This window comes from Tursiops truncatus, chromosome 1 (genome assembly GCF_011762595.2).
Source record: "Tursiops truncatus isolate mTurTru1 chromosome 1, mTurTru1.mat.Y, whole genome shotgun sequence".
Classification (NCBI taxonomy): Eukaryota; Metazoa; Chordata; class Mammalia; order Artiodactyla; family Delphinidae; genus Tursiops; species Tursiops truncatus.
In genome coordinates, this window is record NC_047034.1 from 47,130,660 (window position 1) to 47,142,755 (window position 12,096).

At 40.3% G+C, this 12,096-nt stretch overlaps 1 protein-coding gene across 1 annotated transcript in view; it reads right to left on the reverse strand.

Moving 5' to 3' along the window:
- Window positions 1–12,096, reverse strand: part of LAMC1 (laminin subunit gamma 1) — a 123,976-nt gene that overhangs the window by 21,616 nt on the left and 90,264 nt on the right. The window contains exons 14-15 of the mRNA XM_019918284.3: window positions 863–1,108; window positions 214–367 (exon numbers count right to left, since the gene is read on the reverse strand). Coding sequence (XP_019773843.2) covers window positions 214–367; window positions 863–1,108 — 400 coding nt within the window. The remainder of the gene's footprint in view (window positions 1–213; window positions 368–862; window positions 1,109–12,096) is intronic.

Genomic DNA, 12,096 nt, shown 5'->3' on the forward strand with positions numbered 1-12,096 from the left:
ACTGACACAGCTGGGGCCACTGCATTCCACTCTTTTCTCTCATTACTTAATTACAACTCTCCAGTATTGCCTCGAAAGGGTGCCTTGCCTATTTTAGGCACTCAAATAATTCCTGAACAAAGCCAAGCCAACTATGAACCATAACTTATAAAAATTCATCTCTGACAATAAAAGAGCAGAGGTCACTTGAACCAAAGGCAGCCGCCATCTTACCTCTCACAGCCCTGCCCGCTCTGCAGGTTGTAGAATCCAGGGTCACAAGCTCCACAGTCCCGGCCGGTCACATGAGGCAGACACTCACACTGCCCGGTCACAGGGTTACAGCTGCTCTGCTGCTTCACGGTCCCGTAGGGGTTGCAGTCGCAGGCTAAGGCAGGAAGACAGAGACAGCAAAAGATGCAGATCATCTGAGAGAAATACTGAAGTATAAACAACGCAAATAGATTCTTTAGATTTGAGTTATCCAGTACAGTAGCCACTGGTCACTGGTGGCTACTGAGTACTTGAAATGTGGCTGGTCTGAATTGAGATGTGCTGTCAGTGTGAAACACACACTGGACTTCGGAGACTGGTGTGGAAAAGAACATACATCGCAAAAATGTTTTACTGATTTCTTGTTGAGATGATAATACATTAGATAGGCTAGGTTAAATAAAATATAGTGTTAAAATTAATTTCACCCGTTTCTCTTTACTGTACTGTGTCTACTAGAGAAATTTAAATTACATAAGTGGTTTGCACTATATTTCTACTGAACAATGCTGCATTCGACCAAACAACTGTGAATATTTAAAGAGACCGTGCAATGATTCTCAGAACGAATGAATATAACTGTGACGGAATCTGGCCGATGGCCGATTACCTTTGCACTTGTCTGCTGGATTGGGAGCCAGGGGATTTCCAAAAAATCCGTCTTTGCACCGGTCACAGTAGAAGCCTGCCGTGTTATAGATGCACTTCAGGCATTCTCCCGTCAAGCGATTGCAATTTCCAACTGCATTGGGATCGATGTTGTCATTGCACTGGCACAGGCGACAAAGCCTCACAGGGCCGTTTCTACCCAGAGGGTCTCCAAAGTAGCCGTCATCACAGAGCTCACATCTTTTACCTGCGCAGGAGACAATCTGATGTTATGAAAGAAAAGGCCTTAGATGTTTCTAGTGCTACTGGTTACAAACAGTCTGGAGTAAACATCAGATGCAAGGCAACATGGGGCAGTGGACATGGCACCAGCCTAGGAGAGCAGAGGACCTGGGCTGCAGTCCTGGCATGGTGAGTGACCTTGGACACATCTCCATTTCCTTATTAGAAAGATAGCACCTGTTTTGCCTCCTTTGCTTCAGTTGTTTTGAGGATTAACTGAAATCATGCACTAGGAGTGCTCTGTAAATGAGTCCAGCTCAGGTTGATTAACCTTTCCAGTCCCAAGGGCTGGTACATTCATCTATGTTTGTTTTTTCCGATAATATTGAGAAAAATGAAAGATGACTCTTGATACCATACATTTCTTATACCACAGGGTGGGCAGGATCATTCTCTTAAAAAATAAACGGCATGTGCTAATCCTTGTTTGAGCAGTGTCAGCTGGCATAGGAGAGAACTTGGACAGCATCATTTGCCACTCACTTCTATTACAACTAAGGGAACAGCCAGGTTGAGAAACTTGCCCACAACCAAACAGCCGATAGTAAAAGAGACAGAGGTAGAATTCAGGGCTCTTTCCACTGTGTTAAACTCACTGCTCCTCATCCTTCTTTTTCCACTTCCCCACTATTATTAGCTCAAGTTGTGTTCTTGGTATCTTTGTAGGCAACTGGGCCTGAATTACCTAAACTTTTTGGAGAAACAGAGGTTTCTTCATTTACTCATCCCACAAATACTAACTGAGCATCTACAGACACTGCTCTAGGTTATCAGGGTGATGTGGTGAACAGGGCGGATGAGGTCTCTGCTCTCACAAAGCTTATGCAGCAACTGAGGGAGACCAGTTCACAGACATATAAATAAACAAGATCACTTCAGAGAGCGACACACATAAAAAAGTTAAACAAAACAGAAACCATGACAGAGAGACAGGGCGAGGGCGACTTTATATTGGGTGGTTAGAGAAAAGCCTCTGTAAGAGGAGACATTTGGGATGACAATGGAAAGACACAAGAAACAAACCATGATAATATCCAAGAGAAGAATGTTCCAGAAAAGCAAGATGAGCTTGTGGAAGCAGTAAGAGACAACCATGTAGGTCACAGTAAGGAAAATGGGTTTAAAGTACAGTGAGATGCTATTAGGGTTTTTTTAAGTGATGAGATCTGATTTACATTTTAAAAGTATTATTCTGGCTGCTCTATGGAGAATGGGTTGTAGGAGAGCAGAGTGAAGCATGGAGACAAATTAGGAGGCTATTTCAGGTGAGAGATGACAGTGGAGTAGACCAGGGTGGTGGCGGTGAGAGTGGTAAAGAGTGCTCAGATTTGAGAACCACCAACACCTGCTGACTGATTGCTCCTACGAAATGAGAGACAGAAGAATCAAGGACAAGCCTCGGATTTTTAGCTTAAGCAATTAGGTAGATGGTAGTGTTTTTACTGAGATGAACAAGACTGGGGAAGGAACAGGTTAGGGTTGGAGAAAATCAAAGATCTAGCTTGAATTTGCTTAAATTTGACATTCCTTTAGCCATCTGATTCAAGATCACACCAGAAAATATTTGGTACATTCAAACTAGTGAGATTTGAGGAGAGACATTCACAGAAAAACAGACTGGATGAAAAGGCAGAGGGCTATGTACCAGATGAAGGAACAAAATAAAACCCCAGAAAAACAACTAAATAAAATGGAGATAGGCAACCTTCCAGAAAAAGAATTCAGAATAATGATAGTGAAGATGATCCAGGACCTCGGAAAAAGAATGGAGGCAAAGATCAAGAAGATGCAAGCAATGTTTAACAAAGATCTAGAATTAAAGAACAAACAAACAGAGATGAACAATAACTGAAATGAAAAATACACTAGAAGGAATCAACTGCAGAATAACTGAGGCAGAGGAACGGATAAGTGACCTGGAAGACAGAATGGTGGAATTCACTGCTGTGGAACAGAATAAAGAAAAAAGAATGAAAAGAAATGAAGACAGCCTAAGAGACCTCTGGGACAACATTAAACGCTACAACATTCGCATTATAGGGGTCCCAGAAGGAGAAGAGAGAGAGAGAAAGGACCAGAGAAAGTATTTGAAGAGATTATAGTCGAAAACCTCCCTAACATGGGAAAGGAAATAGCCACCCCAGTTCAGGAAGCGCAGAGAGTCCCACACAGGATAAACCCAAGGAGAAACACACCGAGACACATAGTAATCAAATTGGCAAAAATTAAAGACAAAGAAAAATTAATGAAAGCAGCAATGGAAAAACGACAAATAACATACAAGGGAACTCCCATAAGGTTAACATTAACAGCTGATTTCTCAGCAGAAACTCTACAAGCCAGAAGGGAGTGGCATGATATACTTAAAGTGATGAAAGGGAAGAACCTACAACCAAGATTACTGTACCCGGCAAGGATCTCATTCAGATTCGATGGAGAAATCAAAAGCTTTACAAACAAGCAAAAGCTAAGAGAATTCAGAACCACCAAACAAGCTCTACAACAAATGCTACAGGAAGTGCCCTAAGTGGGAAACACAAGAGAAGAAAAGGACCTGCAAAAACAAACCCCCCCAAATTAAGAAAATGGTAATAGGAACATACATATCGATAATTACCTTAAATGTGAATGGATTAAATGTTCCAACCAAAAGACACAGGCTCGTTGAATGGATACAAAAGCAAGACCCATCTATACGCAGTCTACAAGAGACCCACTTCAGACGTAGGGACACATACAGACTGAAAGTGAGGGGATGGAATAAGATATTCCATGAAAATGGAAATCAAAAGAAAGCTGGAATAGCAATACTCATATCAGATAAAATAGACTTTAAAATAAAGAATGTTACAAGAGACAAGGAAGGACACTACGTAATGATCAAGGGATCAATCCAAGAAGATATAACAATTATAAATATATATGCACCCAACATAGGAGCACCTCATTACATAAGGCAACTGCTAACAGCTCTAAAAGAGGAAATCGACAGTAACACAATAATAGTGGGAGACCTTAACACCTCACTTACACCAATGGACAGATCATCCAAACAGAAAATAAGGAAACACAAGCTTTAAATGACACAACAGACCAGACAGATTTAATTGATATTTATAGGACATTCCATCCAAAAACAGCAGATTACACTTTCTTCTCAAGTGTGCACGGAACATTCTCCAGGATAGACCACATCTTGGGTCACAAATCAAGCCTCAGTAAATTTAAGAAAACTGAAATCATATCAAGCATCTTTTCTGACCACAATGCTATGAGATTAGAAATGAATTACAGGGAAAAAAAAGTAAAAAACACAAACACATGGAGGCTAACAATACTAAATAACCAAGAAATCATTAAAGAAATCAAAGAGGAAATCAAAAAATACCTAGAGACAAATGACAATGAAAACACGACAATCCAAAACCTATGGGATGCAGCAAAAGCAGTTCTAAGAGGGAAGTTTAGAGCTATACAAGCCTACCTCAAGAAACAAGAAAAATTTCAAATAAACAATCTAACCTTACACCTAAAGGAACTAGAGAAAGAAGAACAAACAAAACCCAAAGTTAGCAGAAGGAAAGAAATCATAAAGATCAGAGCAGAAATAAATAAAATAGAAACAAAGAAAACAAGAGCAAAGATCAATAAAACTAAAAGCTGGTTCTTTAAGAAGATAAACAAAATTGATAAACCTTTAGCCAGACTCATCAAGAAAAAAAGGGAGAGGACTCAAATCAATAAAATGAAAAATGAAAAAGGAGAAGTTACAACAGACACCGCAGAAATACAAAGCATCCTAAGAGACTAATACAAGCAACTCTATGCCAATAAAATGGACAACCTGGAAGAAATGGACAAATTCTTAGAAAGGTATAACCTTCCAAGACTGAACCAGGAAGAAATAGAAAATAAGAACAGACCAATCACAAGAAATGAAATTGAAACTGTGATTAAGAATCTTACAACAAACAAAAGCCCAGGACCAGATGGCTTCAAAGGTGAATTCTATCAAACATTTAGAGAAGAGCTAACATGCATCTTTCTCAAACTCTTCAAAAAACTGCAGAGGAAGGAACACTCCCAAACTCATTCTATGAGGCCACCATCACCCTGACACCAAAACCAGACAAAGATACTACAAAAAAAGAAAATTACAGACCATTATCACTGATGAATATAGATGCAAAAATCCTCAACAAAATACTAGCAAACAGATTCCAACAACAAATTAAAAGGATCATATACCAAGATCAAGTGGGATCTATCCCAGAGCTGCAAGGATTCTTCAAATATATGCAAATCAATCAATGTGATACACCATATTAACAAGTTGAATAATAAAAACCATATGATCATCTCAATAGATGCAGAAAAAGCTTTTGACAAAATTCAACACCGATTTATGATAAAAACTCTCCAGAACGTGGGCACAGAGGGAACCTACTTCAACATAATAAAGGCCATATATGACAAACCCACAGCAAACATCATTCTCAATGGTGAAAAACTGAAAGCATTTCCTCTAAGATCAGGAACAAGACAAGGATGTTCACTCTCACCACTATTATTCAACATAGTTTTGGAAGTCCTAGCCATGGTAATCAGAGAAGAAAAAGAAATAAAAGGAATCCAAATTGGAAAAGAAGAAGTAAAACTGTCACTGTTTGCAGATGACATGATACTATACATAGAAAATCCTAAAGATGCCACCAGAAAACCACTACAGCTAATCAATGAATTTGGTAAAGTTGCAGGATACAAAATTAATGCTCAGAAATTGCTTGAATTCCTATAAACTGATGATGAAAAATCTGAAAGAGAAATTAAGGAAACACTCCCGTTTACCATTGCAACAAAAAGAATAAAATACCTAGGAATAAACCTACCTAGGGAGACAAAAGACCTGTATGCAGAAAACTATAAGACACTGATGAAAGAAATTAAACATGATACCAACAGATGGAGAGATATATACCATGCTCTTGGACTGGAAAAATCAATATTGTGAAAATGACTATACCACCCAAAGCAATCTACAGATTCAATGCAATCCCTATCAAATTACCAATGTCATTTTTTACAGAACTAGAACAAAAAATCTTAAAATTTGTATGGAGACACAAAAGACCCTGAATAGCCAAAGCAGTCTTGAGGGAACAAAACAGAGCTGGAGGAATCAGGCTCCCTGACTTCAGACTATACTACAAAGCTCCAGTAATCAAGACAATATGGTACTGGCACAAAAACAGAAATATAGATCAATGGAACAGGATAGAAAGCCCAGAGATACACCCACATACCTATGGTCAACTAATCTATGACAAGGGAGGCAAGGATATACAGTGGAGAAAAGACAGTCTCTTCAATAAGTGGTGCTGGGAAAACCAGACAGCTACCTGTAAAAGAATGAAATTAGAACTTTCCCTAAACACCAAACACAAAAATAAACTCAAAATGGATTAGAGACCTAAATGTAAGACTGGGCACTATAAAACTCTTAGAGGAAAACATAGGAAGAACATTCTTTGACATAAATCATAGCAAGATATTTTTTGATCCACCTCCTGGAGTAATGGAAATTAAAAAAAAATAAACACAAAAATAAACAAATAGGACCTAATGAAACTTAAAAGCTTTTGCACAGCAAAGGAAACGAAAAACAAGACGAAAAAGCAATCCTCAGAATGGGAGAAAATATTTGCAAATGAATCATCGGACAAAGGATTAATCTCCAAAATATATAAACAGCTCATGCAGCTCAGTATTAAAAAAACAAACAACCCAATCCAAAAATAGGCAGAGGACCTAAATAGACATTTCTCCAAAGAAGACATACAGATGGCCAAGAAACACATGAAAGGATGCTCAACATCACTAATTATTAGAGAAATGCAAATCAAAACTACAATGAGGTATCACCTCACACTGCTTAGAATGGGCATCATTAGAAAATCTGCAAACAACAAATGTTGGAGAGGGTATGGAGAAAAGAGAACCCTCTTGCACTGTTGGTGGGAATGTAAATTGATACAGCCACTATGGAGAACAGTATGGAGGTTCCTTAAAAAACTAAAAATAAAACTACCATATGACTCAGCAATCCCAGTACTGGGCATATACCCAGAGAAAACCATAATTCAAAAAGACATGTGCAGGGGCTTCCCTGGTGGCACAGTGGTTGAGAGTCCGCCTGCCGATACAGGGGACACAGGTTTGTGCCCTGGTCCGGGAATATCCCACATGCCGCAGAGTGGCTAGGCCTGTGAGACATGGCCGCTGAGCCTGCGCGTCCGGAGCCTGTGCTCCACAACGGGAGAGGCCACAACAGTGAGAGGCCCACGTACCACAAAAAAAAAAAAAAAAGACACATGCACCCCAATGTTCACTGCAGCACTATTTACAATAGCCAGGTCATGGAAGCAACCTAAATGCCCATCAACAGACAAATGGATAAAGAAGATGTGGTACATATATACAATGGAATATTACTCAGCCATAAAAAGGAACGAAATTGGGTCATTTGTAGAGACGTGGATGCATCTAGAGACTGTCATACAGAGTGTAGGAAGTCAGGAAGAGAAAAACAAATATCATATATTGACGCATATATGTGGAACCTAGAAAATGGTACAGATGATCCAGTTTGCAAAGCAGAAGTTGAGACACAGATGTAGAGAACAAACGTATGGACACCAAGGGGGGAAAGTGGTGGTGGTGGTGGTGGTGGTGGTGGTGGTGTGATGAATTGGGAGATTAGGACTGACATGTATACACTCATGTGTATAAAATGGATGACTAATAAGAAAATAAATAAATAAACATAAATAAACAAAAAATAACAAAAAAATGAAAATTATGTCCCTATTAATATTTAGTTTAACTTCCTTATATCAAACTATTCTCTTTTGAGAAATGGTAGGGAACTCTGACTAAAATGTTTATATACAGCACCATCCTATGCAGTGTCACACACTGGTGAGCATTTTTCCAAGAATAACTTTCCAGTGATTAAAAATTCATGGGATATTAGTATATTAAGAAATTAGAACATGATAAAAATGGCATTTCAAAATATCAAAGAAAAGACAGATAATTAAAAAAAAGACTTGAGGAGAGTTAATAAAACATACTACCCATAGAAGGAAGGGGATAGTGTTGAGAAACCACAAGTAGAGCATAGCACCTGGGGTAGTAACTGCAGGGCTCCAGAACCTTGGCCTCAGAGCGGGGGTGGAGGGAGCAGTTACCAGAACCTAATAGTTTCTAACTTTCTTAAAAAGGGCTGTTTGGAGAAGGTCACCTGCCAAGAGCTGGTAAGTTTGATTAAGGTCACCAAACCACAAGGACCCTACAGAGAGGGGGCCTTGGAGTACATACTCTGCCCTCACTCTCCTTCCTCTCTCTCTCTGATCTCCTACGTGCTTCCCACCACCTGCACTCAAATGGAGGTGGCCATGTGATGTAGTACATGCAGGCCTCATCAGGGTGGAGAAGGATAAAGAATGGATATGGAGGGGCAGATGGAAGGCTTCCAGCCCACCATCCAAGTGGAGACAGCAAGTAGGTAGCTGGTACTCAAGAGAGCGAGGTCAGGGCTGAAGACATGGATTTTGCAGTTGTAGGCACAGAGGGGCTTTTGAAGCCTAAAGATGAGATTTGTTCACCTAAGGAGAGAATATAGATAAAGCTAACATGAAAGCCCTAGGTTGAGAAACAGAAGTGATCAAAGGAGATCCAAGAGAAGAGAAGAAAAGTAGAAGAAAACCAAGGTGAGGGAAGTATCACAAAAAGCAACAGGAGAAAATGTGTGGAGCAAAGTGAGTAGTGAACAGTGTCCAGTGCTGCTGAGAGACCAGGTCAGATAAGGACTGAAAACTGACCACTGCATCTGGCAAACAGAGACCACTGATGAGGTAACAGAAAATGTGGCTGGGGGAGGAGGAGGACACGAAGAAACAGGATGTTAAGAGAGGACAGGAAGCTAGGGGCCCTTCTTGCCTCTGAGGCAAATATTCAATAGTTGCCAGACCCACACCCAAGATCCTTCTCCAGATTAGGATTAAGACACCATTTCAGTTCTGCTTTTTCATCAGGTAGTTTAGCTAGTCTAGAAAGGATCCATATTTAAAATGTCTTAAAACCTGTTCTGAATAAAACTCAATTAAAAAATCTGCTAGAAAACGTAAAACAGAGCTACATGATAGCCCATGAAAAGCTCTCATTGCAAAATATCTTCCACAGCTACAGCTAGTCTACCCCTCTGTCTCAGAGCCTAGGATGTAGGTTCAAGTCCAGGCTGTACTACTTATATGACTTCGGGCAAATTATAGACTTCTCTTAGTCTTGGTTTTCCTTATTATCCCTCCCACACTGGGAGTGGCGTCTTCCTTTCTTCTCCTTTAGCACTCTTGTGTGTGTTCCTTTATCTGAACTAACCACACTGTATTAAAATGATCTGTGCTTTGCTCCACAGTTTTAGACCCTGAAGATTAGGGACCCTCCTTTATTCATCTTCATGTTCCAAAGCCATGCACTTAAAAAATTCTGTTGAAAAAATGATTATTATTTTTAATTTACCTAAAAAGATTGTTTAAAGTATTAAATTAAATGCAGAAGCATTTCACACATGAAGATTTCAGTGACTATCAGCTGTTATTCATATTCTTCAACAATTTTCTAAACGAGGAACATCTTACTTTGTATCTGCAACCTCTATTCATTTATTCAATAGATACTTGCATTCATTCAACAAACACACGTGCCAAACACTATTCTGGGTGTTAGGGACACAAAAGTGAATTAAACAGACAAAAGTTCCTGCTCTCAAGGAGCTTAAACTGGAGGTGGAGGGGGAAGATAGGTAATCAACAAATGAATACACATAAAAATATCAAGTGGCTAAAAAGTGCTATGAAAAGAAGTAAAGCAGGATATAGGAAAATAAAGAGTGATGGCATTGGACTTCCCTGGTGGCTCAGTGGTTAAGAATCCACCTGCCAATGCAGGGAACACAGGTTCGATCCCTGGTCTGGGAAGATCCCACATGCTGCGGAGCAACTAAGCCCGTGCGCCGCAACTACTGAGCCTGCGCTCTAGAGCCCGCGAGCCACAACTACTGAAGCCCACGTGCCCTTAGAGCCCACATGCTGCAACTACTGAAGCCTGCGCACCTAGAGCCTGTGCTCTGCAACAAGAGAAGCCACTGCAATGAGAAGCCCGCGCACCGCAACTAGAGAAAGCCTGCACGCAGCGAAGACCCAACACAGCTAAAAAAAAAAAAAAAAAAAAAAGACTGATGGCATTATTTTTCACAGGGTCTGTGCTGTTTTCATGCAGACTTCTACATCCTAATTAACATCCTCAAGAACTGCTATAGATCATTTCCTTCAATCCAGGTGATAACTAACAAAACAAATACAGCTGACCCTTGAACAATGCGAGGGTGGACGATCCCTCTGCACAGTCAGAAATCCTTATACAACTTATAGTCATCCAGCCCCCACCTTCTGCGGCTCCTCTGAATTTGCAATTCCACATCCAGGGATTCAACCAACTGTGGATTGTAGTACTGTAGTATTTACTATTGAAAAAATCTCATACAAGTGGACCCATTCAGTTCAAACCTGTGTTGTTCAAGGGTCAACTGTGTATTTCACAAATCTGATTAGTGACTAATATGTGTATAACATTTCCTAAAATCTCCTATATGATACTCCATCTCTCTATAAGCATCCCGAATAATTTTACTTCACCATTTGTACTATTTAGTATAGATATGAGAACGACTCCACAATGCCTAACTGTTTAGTTTACTGTCCAGTGAAACAACAGAATCAGTAGAGGGATCTCTTATCAAAATGCTCTATTAAGTACTTCTGAGAGTAGACACTGAACGAGGGATACTTACTATACTCTGTGGCAGCAGAGTAAAAGGTCCTAAGAACCTGGGTACAGCAGGGAGGGTTCATTGAGGAAAACCATCCTGGGGAAGTGACGTTTCAACTCAACCCACAGAACAGACAGGAGTTGGCTAAGAAAAGTGAGAGAGTCGGGTAAGCACTCTAAAGAAAGAGAACAGCACGTGGCAGGCCAGAGTCGGGCACACCTGAGCCCAGGAGGGCAGGAGCAGAGGGTACAACTGCAGCGGTGGGTGGTGGGGAATGAGGCTGGAGAAGTCTACCTCTAAGAGACTCTGTTGGGCCACTGTTTTCTTAAAAAAAAAGGAGAAAAGGGTCAAAAATATGAAATTCTACACTAACTTCTACTCCTTATTTTTTCAACTACCTTAAGCAAATGATTGGCTCTCCCTGTGTGGCACTGCCCTTGTGCTCGATGTGCGGTCAGGGGAGAAGTGGAAGGAAGGTGGAGTGTTTTAATGCTTCCCAATGATTAAAGAATGTTTTGATGAGACATGAGAGATACAGAGTATGAGCTCAGTGTTTTGGTTTTTCTACTTATGTTCATGCTCTCTAGCAGTATCTTTTGAACAAAGAGCTTGTAACGGAGTCAAAGTCTGTATCAGAAGCCTGGCCAGAACCTCTCCATTACGTGGAGGCTAAAGTCAATGGAAGAAAGGGCAACGGTCAACAGTGAGCCCCCGTCTCCTCTGTGAATCAGCACAGGCAACTCCTTGAGTAGCCAGGAAAGATCTAGTTTTATGTTCTTATCAAAAAGAAAGAATCTCAGCGAATGGGAACAGAGGTCTTATCCAAAGCTCTACAAATATTTTTTTCCCCAACTAAATGCGATGGGCCCTGATACACTGAAAGGACTATTTAGATAAAGAATTTAAAGAATTTTAAAATTACCACTTTACACCAAGAATCCCAGGGCAGCCTCACAAACTAAAACTCAAGTTTTGATTCGCGTCTTGTAAGGGAGAGTATATTGTAGTGATCCTCCTCTTTGGAGCCAGAATGCCTGGGTTGAAATTCCAGCTGCTCCAATGAC